The sequence below is a fragment of the Cryptomeria japonica genome, chromosome 1, assembly GCF_030272615.1.
Source record: "Cryptomeria japonica chromosome 1, Sugi_1.0, whole genome shotgun sequence".
In the NCBI taxonomy this organism is placed as follows: Eukaryota; Viridiplantae; Streptophyta; class Pinopsida; order Cupressales; family Cupressaceae; genus Cryptomeria; species Cryptomeria japonica.
The window spans coordinates 73,034,518-73,048,826 of NC_081405.1; the positions used below are offsets into that span (position 1 = coordinate 73,034,518).

The 14,309-nt window shown below is 35.3% G+C and overlaps 1 protein-coding gene across 2 annotated transcripts in view; it reads right to left on the minus strand.

Moving 5' to 3' along the window:
* Positions 1–1,796: 1,796 nt before the first annotated feature.
* The window catches only part of LOC131041884 (protein IWS1 homolog 1), a 33,019-nt gene continuing 20,506 nt past the window's right edge, over positions 1,797–14,309 (minus strand). For both annotated transcript variants that reach the window (XM_057975114.2, XM_057975113.2), the window contains exons 5-12: positions 12,145–12,368; positions 11,871–12,000; positions 11,528–11,590; positions 11,370–11,447; positions 11,005–11,096; positions 10,809–10,874; positions 10,514–10,667; positions 1,797–2,216 (exon numbers count right to left, since the gene is read on the minus strand). In XM_057975114.2, the coding sequence (XP_057831097.1) occupies positions 2,118–2,216; positions 10,514–10,667; positions 10,809–10,874; positions 11,005–11,096; positions 11,370–11,447; positions 11,528–11,590; positions 11,871–12,000; positions 12,145–12,368 (906 nt within the window). In that variant the 3' untranslated portion in view covers positions 1,797–2,117. The remainder of the gene's footprint in view (positions 2,217–10,513; positions 10,668–10,808; positions 10,875–11,004; positions 11,097–11,369; positions 11,448–11,527; positions 11,591–11,870; positions 12,001–12,144; positions 12,369–14,309) is intronic.

The following is a 14,309-nucleotide window of genomic DNA, read 5'->3' on the forward strand; positions in this document are numbered from 1 at the left end:
ATATCCTTATGCCTCCCTCCCACTTATCCTTTTTCCTACAATGCAACTCTACATTCAACTTTTCCTCATTGTACATTCTACATCCAAAGAGCTAAATTTACAAAAAGGCAAGAGCTCCAAAACCATCAAACAAGACATCCAAAGAAGGCTCTTCATTCCAAACCCTACTTTTGTCTCCAGTACTTTTTCTCCAACTTGAGCACATCACATTAAATGTAACAAGTAACAAATAAGAAGATACCAAGAGACACATGTTGCCTCTTCCAAGGCCCCACTTAGAAAAGCCTAAAGGTCACTCTCTTTCCATGTCATCAATTATCTTATTCTATGCATCCATATGTGAGGAAAACAATATTAAATAATTATGTTTATAACCAACCTTTACCATTGCTAGTTGAACCTATCACCCTTTGTGAATGTATTACAGAGTGAAAATGAATAATACAAAATGTTTTCCCATTATACCTTAAATGCTTTAATATACTTTCCAAAGATGTTGGAATCATATCATAGAATTTACAAAAAAAAAAGTTGCTATTCTTGAAGCCAATTTAGATTGATTATAAGAAGAAAAGAGAAGAGAGAAAAGGAAAAAGAAAAAGAAACTTTGAAAATTTTGTTAAATAAGTAATCCCTCCTACAACAAATATATTTACAAAATTAAGAGACTCAAAATTTTGGGAAAAAAAAGATTTTTTGATAAGACATTTTGTCATCACAGCAAATTTACAAGTCATCTAAATGCTAGAGGCACTTGTAACACAAGCGGGTCCACCTGCTTTATAATTACCAAACCAAAAAAATATAAGTGATGTGATTGCACGTGGAGTTCATTGCCCGCAAAAATTTAAGCTCTAATTTACAGCTCATAGTTAGATACGGTAGATTTTTGTGATCACTTATAAACGACAGTTTGTCTCTTTGCTATTCATGATACATTCATATTTTGTAAATGCCACAATGTTGTTTCCCTCTAAAATGCCACGGATGAAACAATATAGTCTTTTCATGCGAGCTATTACCCTCGTGAGTGGGAAATGAGCCCAACAAGAACTTGTCATACTTCGTATCAGCGTAAATAGAGCAGTACGCAAAATATGCTCTGTCGAAAAATCATTTCGAAATTAACCAGTGATGATTGGATCATGCTAACATCGAGTTATTAAATGGTTCGATAAAGTTAAGTCATATCAAGTCAAAGACATACATTAAAGATCATCAAATGCAAGACCCCTTTAAAAAAAATGGCAAATACCGGACATAGATATCTCAATATTGCAACAAAAGAACTTGCCCCGTTCTTGATGTTTAGTTTAAATCACTTTGAATTTGTCTACATACTATTTAATGGGACTGATTCGAGAACCACATACCATCTTGCATAAAATTGCAGGCGAGTACCCCATACCATCCGGAACTGGTTATGCAGCCATATAAATAGTCAGATATATAAGAGGCACATCTCCGGATGCACTTCTTTATAAATGTATTTCTGGCAATTTATATGGCTACATAGCTGCTTCCATACCATCCTGTATATAATTACAAAAATGCCATACGGCAGGCAAAATTGTAAGGGAGTACATAATAATAGCTCCACCACTTGTCGGTAAAATATTGAAAATATAGCCTGAGTTCCTTGAGCGCCTTCAGGTTTCATATTTCATCAAGATCCAAAAAGAATGGCAGTTTCATTAAGTGAATCTCCAGAATCCAAAAGCGTTTCAAGCACGGCAATGAATATCCCAGAAGAGTACCAATATGAAATGGACCATAGATACAACCAATATTAATGATAAACATTACAAAGATAGCTGGGTAGATTTAATTCCATAAATCAAAATTCAGGGTTAAATGCGTATCTATTGTCCATACATTTATAAACTAAATGACAAAGAGATCAGAGACTTCTTTTTCTCTATCACCATGCCAAAACTTTTTGATGCCATATGGCAAATTTTTTTCAAGCTTGTGCCATGAAAAATAGAAAAAATTAGGTTGAATGCATCTTATGAAAAAACATAATGAATGTAAGTGAACCAGAGTACAATTAGGTTTCTGATTAAGTCCCCACCAGATTTGCCACGAGGAACTAGAATTAAATTTGCATTTCTTAACTAGAAATATTTCACCATACCACGCCCTTCAACACTGATCTTCGTTGCTTGAAGTTTCTTTTTTTTCGGAGCTTTCAGATTCTGCAGCTTCTTATTCATCTGCAATTTAGTCAAAAGAAACTGTTCAGGCGATTCACAATTAATATATTATTGCTAATTCTCTCCTAAAACATTTATAGTAAAAGAAAATACACCAACTGTATATATTACATACGTATACTAAGAGATGAGAACAGACGATTGATAGTATTGGAAAGCAAAACAACATGCTCAGAAATGTAAATAGCCATATTATGTTTGCAATAGAACCAACGCTGACCAAAATTGCATGCTCAGAAATGTAAATTATATTGTGCTTGCAATAGAACCAACACTGACCAAAATATCAGTCTGAAGCAAAATGCAGCCAAATCAAACTCCCAATGTGCAAACGTAAAAGCAAAAATACAACAGTCCCACTAACAAGCTTCTAATTTCCAATGACTGGCAAGAAATGAAGTCTGTTGTAGAGGAACCATCCTCTCTCCATTAAAGTATAGATTATGGCCAATATAATAGACAATAAATTTTTTCCAGAAGAAATGAAAAACGGGTGATCAAGAAGATCAATCAGGGAGGATTCCAAGAAAGCAACCTCACATTAATAAGGCTGTGATTTTCTTCAATAAAACTTCATGAAAGAAACCAGCTAAGGCAACAACAGTAAAACTGACCCTAATTGGTGCAACAAGAAAATTTTGGTATTTTGAGAAATGTTGACATGTCTTTTTAAAAATTCCTTATTTTTGCCTTTAATATATATTCCACTCACATTAATGCTTGCATAATTAATTAAAACTATTTTTGCCCTTCCCAAGATTTCTTGTCCTCGAGCAATCACAACTAGAATGCTAAAGAATTCTCCACTTGACTGAATATTTATGGAGTTCCAGGATCTCGATTCAATCTTGGAAATACTATGAGTGTTTGTAATGATGTAGCGTATTTCATTAACTGTCTATTGATTCCCAAAGTCTGGTTGATGTAGTTCCTTAACAACTGTCTTTCTTGTCCTCTAACAATTTTGCTTGACTGTCCATATTGCCTTGCAAAACTCCTTGAGTCATATCCAACTCTTCAAATTGTTCTCTCCTTGCAACTACTAACATTCCCAACAGTTGTTCTTTATGAAGTAGCATTTCACAATTCAACTTCCACTCCACTCCTATGATATTATTACAAGTTACAGAACTTGAACTTGGATATGTTTCTGCCTTTGATTCAAAAAGTGGGTTATCCCAGTGGACAAATCTTTTTGCATCCAATTCAAAAAGTGGGTTATCTACAACCCAGCGGAAATTTTGAAGATTATTCCTATAATTAGAGGAGAAATCAATTATATGTTTAGTCCATCCATATTGGATTTCTAATTCCCTGCCAATGTCAATTTTTCCAACTTGCTCACCAACGGTAGTAAGTATTGAAATCTTTTCTTCAACTTGCGGCCTTGATGTGCATACTTTCCTCACATTTCACCTTATATTTTGATTGTACATCAAAATTTCCTGACTCCTTTTCTGATGTCATCATTTCTTTGTTCCAACACTTGTGGCTTGGCTCCCAAGATTCCTTGCATAGGAAGCAAAGATTTTCTCTTTGAAGTTTTTCTTGGAATAGAAGAAATCTTCTTTTGTTGATTAGGAGGAGATTCCTTAGACAGAAATTAGGTCCAATACACTTAACTATTTTGATAATTTGTTGGGGTTCTAATTCTAAATGTTCTTTTTCCTTTTGGTTTCTTTGCATTGTGTTTCAAGGTCACATAAAAAATTTCCATCCATTAGGTCATTCAATGCACCTTTAGAATCACCAAGCTTACATCCCATTTCATTGAACTTCATCTCTATAGTGTACTTATCAGAGAAATGTGACCCACGCATGCCAACAATTATGTTTACCCCTTCTAGATTGATGTTATAATGTTTACCTTGGAGTCCAAAGATCCTTGCCATGATGTCCCAAGCTTTACGACTTGCAAGATAGTTTGGATCAAATTGTAGTGGGCAAGAAGGTGGCTGTAACAATTGTACATTGCCCCAAATCTTTCCCTCATCCGCACTAAAAATGCTGGAATGTTTGCACTTAGTGATCTCCACATATGATATGTCCTACACTAATATCAAACCAAGAGATATTTTCCACACCTCGTCTGTAACATTTGATTCTATTGCTCAAAACCAAAAATGTAATGGCTGGAAACCACCTTGTACTAGCTGTAAACATCACAACAACGGTAATGGGCTGTAAACTCCAACACCACGTGAATGAAAAGTCTTATTTGGCTGCATGGAAAACATGGGAAATGGCAGTAATGTTGAGGGCAGCAAATCTATAATTGGGGACCATACTCAAAGTGGCCCTTGGCTTGTATCTATGGCAACCATTACTCATTAAGTCAAGTTGGTGATTCTCAACAAGAAAGACCAATCTTACAATTGCTCCATTTGGTGGCCACCCTTGAAGTGTGATAGACCAAATAACACTATGATTAAGCATCTCGTCTTTGGAAGAGATTGTGATTGTTACCCATTGCTATTTCTTAACACCTAACCATGGCCACTCTTGGAGCTCTATCTTTAATGCCTTGAAGCTCTACCCCATTTCTCTTGGATTCCAACCCTCCAATATCCATGATATAGAAGTTTTTGCATATCTTGTGTTCATCCAAAGTGACAACGAATTGATTTTGTAGACATCTAAAAATGACTCGAGCCTTTTCATCTTGTCATGTCATCACCTTCTCACCAATTCTTCTATCCATATTAAGAAAATAATTTTTAATTATTTAATTAAGCTAATATTTCCACTATCAATTAAACAATTTCTAATTCATTCATTCATTAATTTCCCCTCACTATTAATTAGATAATTTTATTAGTTAATTAATTCATCTTTTCATCCACTATAATTCAATAATTTCAAAAGTTATTTAATTAGCTAACACTTCTTCCAAAATTGAATAAATTTTAGATAAAACTAATATTTTATTTATTTCCTCTATGCATTTACACCCTTTCCTTATCCTTCCACCTCATCAATCCATGTGCATTATAAGTCCTACCCTCTGTCAAATTTTCTCATCCATCAATCTTTCTAATTAATTTCCACAGTTGATCAAATGTTATGTGAGGCATATAAATAAGACCTTCACTTATTCATTTCTCCCTAGTCAGCACTCTTATGATCAAGTACGCTATGCAATCTATCATTATCAAGGATCTATCAAACTAGCCCTATCATCATTCATTATCAAGCATCAAGCCTTCATGCTATCATGATGATACCAAAGTTATGCTACAAAATCTGAGAGCAAATCTACATCAAACATTCAAGCAAATCTCAAGTAAATGATTGTGTGAATGTGAATTTATACCTTGCATTGCACTGTTTCCATCTTATTTTGGATTCACATTTTCGTACCTTCACAACTTTGCCTTCATGTATCCTCTAAATTGTTTGTAATTTGATATCCAAAGCACCATACTATACTTCAAAATAAAATCTTGAACATCAAATTGATACCTATTTTTCTTGTCACCATCTAGCATGAAGCACCTGAGAGTGACTATCTCTATTTGGCCATCATCCACAATCTTGTCTTCAATGGAGATACTTGGCTCCCACAAGTGATCTATGAACTGTGAACACTTTGATCCTCAAGAGATCACTCGAACCCCATGTGCAAAAATAGTTTGGAACATGAAACAAAGAATCCACATGTCCTACACTTCAAGTTGTATCCCTTACTCTATCACCTCTCTGAATGTTTTCCATGGTGACAGTTTTGTAATGACATAGGAAGCACCGAATCTAAAAGATTCTCATACCTTAAGCTACGAGCAAAATATTCATCCTCATTTGCTGAAAAAAGGCTGGTTGATAAATCCTTAACACCTTCATTTTTGTGACCCAAAACTTCCGAATTTCACGGGGGCTTCACTTAATGAACCTAGGTTATAGCACGTGTGTTCATGGCAAACTAAAGAAACCCCCTATTTTCAAAAAATATTGCCCTAAACTCCTTTTTTGTCACCCCCCTCCCAATACACAGGCTGAATTAAAAGCCCCCTGTTTTCACCAAATATTGCTTTTTTTCATAGCCCAAATTAAAAACCCCCCTATTTTCACCGATAGGCAATATATTGTACCCTCATTTTTGGGATATTAAACCCCCCAATATGAATGCATGTGATATAATATTGCCTAGCCAGTGAAGTACCTGTGCCGAATTTGAGCTAAAACCGAAACGTCCTTATCAAAAGCATATTCATCCTCAATGCCCGTTTGAAAATCAATCAATGACTCACCATGTGGAATTTGAAAGATAGTGCATCTTCCTTCAACTTGAACTCTTCCTGTCCAACAAGTGGAATCCCTTTTGTCTTCCTTCCATTGATATTTCGGTGACATGCGCCATCATTAGAAACCAATAAAACATCTTCTCCTACCAAGGACTATTTTATCTTCAACTTGTATTTTAAGCTCCTCTTGTTCCCGCTCATTGGTCTGTTCATTTTCTTGTGGCTCTAGTTCTGGCTCTTCTTCCTTGGGTTTACCAGCTTCTTGTGATTCTAATTCTGATTTGGATTTCGCTTCTTCTATCAAAATTGATTCTTTTGGGTCTTGTTCCTTGATCTCTTCCTTGACATTCCTTATTTATTCATATAGGTGTTTATGGGTAGGGGTGTCTGTGAATGTGACGTTGGTTTACCTCTGATGATTTTGACTGTTCCTTTGCTCTTAGCCTCGGTTCGCTGGTGGACTTTTGGAATTGCAAGTGCTGGATACTCTTTGGCCAGCCTGGCATTAGTTTGTAGGCTGCTTTTATATATGTAGCCTCTCAATGTGCAGGTTATTACTCTTTCTTAGGCAGGGACCCCTATAGATCCCCCATTATATAATCAAAAAAGAAAATAGTTACTGCCAGGAATTACTTCAGACTACGCAGTCCCCTATCACTAAGGATGCAGTAACAGCTCCCATGTAACTTGAAACACTATAATGTTTTCAAAGCATATTTTATCAACTTCAAGAGCTCTAAAACCTGCCTTTGTCATAGAAATAAATGAGCATGCTTTGAAAGTATAACTTGGCAATTTTAGGAGCATGAACCCTGCCTTGTCATAAAAATGAATGAATATACTTGTTCAACATACCCACCACAAAAAACATTCCATCCTTGCTTCCTAACCATTGCAGAACTGATAATGACTTTTATGGACATTAATTTCCACCTTTGACTACAGATGTTAGTGGACTGAGAAAGTTCTAGGGGTCGAACACTCTCTGACTTTGTTGCACTATCAGATATCACTCAGCAACAGATGTCAGAATATCATTCGTCAAGTTTTCAAAGCCAAAAGAATATCTACTCCCAACTGGTAATATTGCGATTGAGTGATTGCTGGCAGAGTTCTGACAGCAGAATGACACCTTCAGATTATTCCTGAGCATTGGCAAATAAACACGCGAAGAGATGTGGTGGGTGTTGACTCGGAAAGAACCGCACCAACATGGATATGAGTTTACACATACCCGCCACCGTTCAAAAGAAACCATCAACTTTTCTATATGCACAATCTGAGTGTTATCTCCAGCATCCATACATAGCATGATTTACTGAGAGCATAGCGGAAAATGGATACGGCAAATTTAAGAAGACTGAAATAAATCTTCACAACTTGAAGGCTTCCACTGCTTAGCCAAATCTGATCGGATCTTTTCTAAACCTGGCTCTGATGCCATATTAGTTTAGGATCAGAAATGCAATAAGCAGAAACACAACACATAGAACAATGAACACAATATTTTACCCTGGGAAAACCCTCCTACTCAAGGGAGAAAAAACCCAGCAGAATATTCTCTTATAATCAGAAAAATAAGTGCAGAAATAGCACTCAACAATCAGGCCCTAGAAAGGGCGAATCTTATACAATGAATCTGCACTTGTATATAATGCAATTTCTTTAGATGCACAAAAATATTTAACTCTTCTCCTGAAGTTGAGTCTGCTGCTCTTGAAGGGCGAACCTGCTGCTGAAGATATTTGAATTGGAATGGATTGAATGATTATAAAATGAGGAGACACCTCCTCCTATATATACAAGCTAGTTAATCTTTCTTTCTAGGGCCAACCTAGATAGTGCAAATTTTATTTATAAGACAAAGGCCGACCTACCTTGAGTTGAATATATTTAGTGGAAAATATCTCCTATAGCTACAAAACACTAACACTTGAGACTTGCATCGGGAAGCTCTAAAATATGTCATAATGAAGATGACATCCATGAACGTGGTTATTGTCAAAACATTTAGGCATGTTGCCAAGGTCTACTATGATTGAAACCTTGTTTTTTCATTATGACACAAGGCACAATGATTCAAATCCCATCATTGTACAAGATATGATGATTCCTTTTTTTCTACTCCAAGAGTGGTTTCATCTTTTGGTTTAACTTTACATCCATCTCAATTTTCTCAAAGGTTTCTTAACTATCAGGTTTATGCTAACAAGACACATTCAAACATTATCTTTTCCTAGGGTTAACAGCTACAGATAGGATTTGCTTCCAACGAATTACTGGTTGGAATTGATTCACTAAAAGAATTTGTCAACTGCAATAACTAAATTTCACACTTCTTTAATCTTCCCATTGAATGCATATCCATATCTTGCAAAAACTCAAATCTTTCATTATAGCTTCTATATGGATCTCCCCACCTTACTAACCAGTAATATAGCTTTATCTAGAATTTTTTGGTTACAAATTCTCACCTAAATTCAAATTGTTGTCCATTTATTTGAGATTCACATCATGTGCTATGTCTTCCTCAAGTTTGGGATTCAACCCTAAAAGCTTGGAAGTTTTCCAAGTATTTTCCCCAGTAACAATATACTCTTTTGACTTAGCGCATCAACAAAGATGTCTTCACCATCAGGCCCACTCAAGTATTTCTCCCTAGTACCAATATGCTCTTTGACTTAACACAACAGAAAACCTGTCTTCACCATCAGGCCCACTCAAGTTGTAGACAACAGGGAAGGAAACCACAATTACATGGTGACATAACCCCTTTACTAATCTAGACATAATATAATATTTATCATTACTAAACTAGAAAATGATCACAGGCTTAAGGATATAATAGATCGTGATGTACAAATTATATTGTGTTTTGTAAACAGGAATTTCCTTATCATCAGTACTCAATGATACTAGATAGATCAATCTTTCATTCAAGCCATTAGATATGGATGATCAAAGCTGCCTTACCTAAATGGAAGCTTGAAATGACATAATTTTGTTCAAAGGGTCATTTGGAAATGACAAATGTGTCTGAAGGGCTGTTAATTCATGTCAATAATAAAAAATTTATTTGAAATCATTGGTTTGTGGATTAATAATCAACATGATTTCCAAAATCTCAAAGCATAGACACTACAAATATCATTTAGAGGTGATAAATTTGTTCAAAAGATTATTAGCTCATGTGAATAGAAAAGGTTGGTTTGAAAACCTTTGCATGTGGATGACAACATGCTTTTCAAAATTCCAACACTTCAACACTACAAGTGCAAACAACTGATAACTAGCAAATGCACATAAACTACACAAAATCTGTAAAACTAAATGGCAAGGGAGTGATTAAAGTTGTAATAAAAACCTGATCATTTATAGCCCTTTCAATACAAGCATATTGCAATCAGGTACACAGACAAGCAAGGAAATCAAGAGTAGTGGCCTACAATTGAAAGGAATAATAAAAACAAGACCATCACTGCCCCTTGCATTTTACATTCCTTTTCACAGTTGGCAGGCAAAAAAGATTTTTGCTCACCTAATGGTATGGATGTGACAATTGATTTGCATGAACCCAATTATTAGAGTCCATCTAAAGCCAGACAATTAAAAATGAGAAAGGAATCCTCCAACAGTCTAGCTACCTATTTTAAAAAAATTATGAGAAAAATATAACTTAGTAGCATAGCAAAACTTCGTAGCATAGCAAAAATAACACAATGACAGGTTCTTGTAACTTTCATATGGGGAAAAAAAATACAGCATACTGCAGTAAAGAAAATAATTAACGCGGAAGGCAACCACAAAATAAAAAATGGTTAAACAAATTCATATATCCAATACCCCAATAATAATTTTGTAAATACCCTATTTTTTCTAAGGAAGGCAATTAAAGGCCATTTGACAAAAAATTAAAATAAAATATCATGTATTATAACTCGTTACTTTTTTAACTATACTGGGTGAATTTCCTACCCATTCATCCAAAACAGAATAAAACTAAGAGTTGCTTCAGTGACAGCAAATCATTCAGAATAGGATGAACTATACACTAACCTTTGCTCGACGCTCATCTTGTTTGAGTTGTTTTGCACGGGCTCTGATTTCTTCAGGGTCAATCTTTGACTGAGGACGCACTACAAAGTCCATTGGTAATGCTTCAGGCCGGGCAGCATGTTGTCTATAACCTGCTTCCCCAGGCTTAGGTTCCCTGTAAAAGATTCACAATTAACCAAAACACAAAACAAAAGTGGAAATATGGTATAATTCTGAAAATAGGTGAAAGAATCACTAGTCAAAAAAAAAAATTAACACACGGCACTTACAGTACAAATAAAAAGGCAAGACTTACTGAGAAAGTTCCACCAAGTCGAGGTCATCATCTTGTGACTCCAAACCAACAGCTTTTGCTACAGGCCTGCTAAGCAAATAATAGAAACAGAATTGTTCTATTACCATTATCCATATTCATCATGATATATCATAAATATATATTAGATTTTCTAAGAAAAAATATTCAATAAAAATAATATTAATCAATCCAGTACTTTTTTAGTGGTGGTCTTCGATATGGAACCTTGTCTTCATCGAAATTTCTCATATCTTCATATCGAGTACTCTTTTGGAATATTGGCCGGCTCTGAATAAATTCAAATCAAGTTAGCCCCAATACAACCTTTTCATTCTACAATATAATCAAGCAATACAGCTTAAGAAATACAATAATAACAACCAAACATGGCATTTTCAGACTTGGAGGAAAATAAATCCTGGCCCCAATACAACCTTTTCATTCTACAATATAATCAAGCAATACAGCTTAAGAAATACAATAATAACAACCAAACATGGCATTTTCAGACTTGGAAGAAAATAAATCCTGGCATTCCATGAACTGTAAATTAGTAATTACCCATTTGTCAACAAGATCTCTTGCAAGCCTCCTATTAGATTGCATCTCCTCATCTGATTTGGACAAGAACATGATAACCTGTAAAATAGACAGTTAAACACAATCCAGATTCCACAATTTAGTATTAATACGTCTTTGAGAAAAATAAAATTTTATACCTTTCCCAATCCACTTTTCTTTAGTTGTTCCTTTCTATCATACTGTTCAACATCTATAGGTAACTGCATCAAAAAGTAAGAACATGTCAATGAAGTCAATTGTGATACAAAAGCAATGGCAAATACAAAATCTTGTATTATTGGAGAACAGAACTGCCATGATGGAAGAAAAGATGAAATAATTTATCATTCACATTGAAATGTAACTGACAAGATAAAACAAAAGGGTAAAATTTATCCACTAAATAATAGCAATATCAGAACATTGTACTCACACTACTGAGGTCAAGATTATTATCAAGCCAAGCTAAAACAACAAGATATAAAAACATATGAACCTTACATCTGTTAAAATCTTCAAAATTGCAGTACGAACATTTATATTGGGCAAACAGCCATCAGGCAGTGGCTCAAGCCAATTTTTTAAAACCGAAAGGACCCCTCGATCTAAGAATTCTTGTTGCAATTGTCTCCTGGAACAACCATGCCACTTATAAGAGACAAGATTTCCTTAGAAATAGTAGTAATATCAATAGATTGGAAAGCAAATAACAATGTAAATTTCACTTTAGACAACATGTTGGTGAATGCGAAATCACTGCCATAGAGTATCTCACTTGGAAAGCACCTCCGTAAGCACAGGTAACATTTTGAGCTTATTAATAGCAGGTTTAGATTTACGATTCAGTTCAGCATCTTCCTCAGCTGCAACTTCAAGCTTAGCCATGAACTGCTCAACAAGCATTGCAGTTTCCTCAGGAGTGCGGTCAACACCCTTCTTTTTCTTCTTCCCAGATTTGAAAAGGTTGTTGACTTCATCATCTTCTTCTCCCTCCTCTGCCTGCAAGTAACATTATACACAAAACAGACAATTAAATCTGAGCAGAACAGCTTAAAATAAGGCACTTGTATACAAATATCTGGAAACCAGAACTTTACATGTAACGGCCCAACGGAGTTGTGTATCACTGTAAGTTAGTTATTTAATTTTTTATCAAGAAATGCACCAAATGCATATAAAATGAGAGAAAACAAAGTAACAATATGCAGATTATCATTAAATGGAGAACAAGCAAAGAAATAGACTGTTTCATGGATATCTCCTTGCAATGGAAAATTAAGCAACTTTAATGGGGCTTTCAAAGAAAGCACAAAAAATTAGGTTGTGGGGATCTTTGGATGGTTTCTCAGAAGCCGAAGTCCAGCACTGGTTCCCACTGATGAATTTAAAATGAATAAAATGATCATTAACAATAACCACTTGAACAGCAAAGGCGATGATGTTGACACATATCAAACTCCTCTTAGAGATAGGTTACACAGTGGAATTTACACAATAGAGGGGCAAGAACTAATGGGAGTACATTAAATAGAAAACAGGTTGCTATACTTCTTTTTAATGACAACAAAACCACTCTTTCTCAGAAAAGGGACTTGGTTTTTTAACCTCTGAGTAGGGTAAAAGGGAGATGCAGTAAGTTACATATAGCACTGAGATACAAAAGGACTCCAAGAACAAAGGTTGATGGAATTTTGCCAGTGTAGTATGTATGAAAGAAGCTTGAAAGTTGGAGAAGTCCAAATGCAAATGAACTCCAGGCAGCTACAACAATGAGAACTTGAAAGCTCTGTTGGGATTGTGAGCAAGACAACACTCACTACAGAGCATACAGTGCTTTCTGAAGGAGTTCCATAGGGAAACATCTAGTATACCAAATTGAAAACAATGGCCATTATCTTCATTGATATGCCACACTTTCTAAACCTGTAAATCCAAATGTTTCTCTGACCTTGCCAAGAAGTCAAGTGCAAAGGAAGTGTAGGTGAGTATGCTACCAGGAAGTTGAACAATCTGATATTTTCTGGAGAAGAAAGGACTGATTTATTGTGCAAAGATTTCTCAAGGAGTTATATGAGCACTGGGCTTCTCCAAGGAGTTATGTAGAGAGGGGCCAATGAGCAAAAATCTTAAGAAATGACACTGATCTGCATTTGTATGTACACTTGCAAAAATGGTTGTCCGGATTCTGGTTGATGGGACTAGTAATTCATTAAGATTTAATCTGAAAAAACTGACATATAATGAGCATTTCTGCAACACTTTGTTAAATCTGCAAAGCTTTCCTGAGGAGTTATGCCAAGAAGGGGCTAGAATGCAAAATTTAAAAGAATGACAATGCTCATGGTTTGTATGACACACTTTTTAGCAGCATACTGCATTTGGATAACTGTGCACTTCTGGACTCAGCACTTTGTTCAATCTGTCAAATGTTAGATTTGGATTATGGTTATTTGTAAATTGGATAGGAATTGTAAGACTGATCTCTGTACAGTAAGCTTTGTAAAAACAATTTAAAATTAGAAATTAACTAAGACGCAAGGCTCATGTTCGTTTTCGAAAATAATTCAGAACAAGTTCATCAACCAACAAAAATCACAAAAAAAGGAATTGTGACAAGTTCAAAGTGTTACGAGAGCTGCCTAGACTCAGCGAGTCTGAGGCGAGTCAAGCATGCCGAGTCTAGGACACCCGAACTTGGCCAAGTCTTTTCTAGACTCGCTGAGTCTGGGGATACACCACACTCGCAAAGTCCAAGTGAGTCCCAATGCCCAAACTTTGCCACGTGGCAGTCAATAAAAAGATAAAAAAAATATATAAAATAAAATGTTTTAACTTGAATTTTTTTAACTTATATTTGCTCCTCTACCCTAAAAGCAACATCATTTTATTTTGAAGGCAAAGTAGAAGGAGAGAAAAGAGTTGTGAGCAAAATTTAGAGTG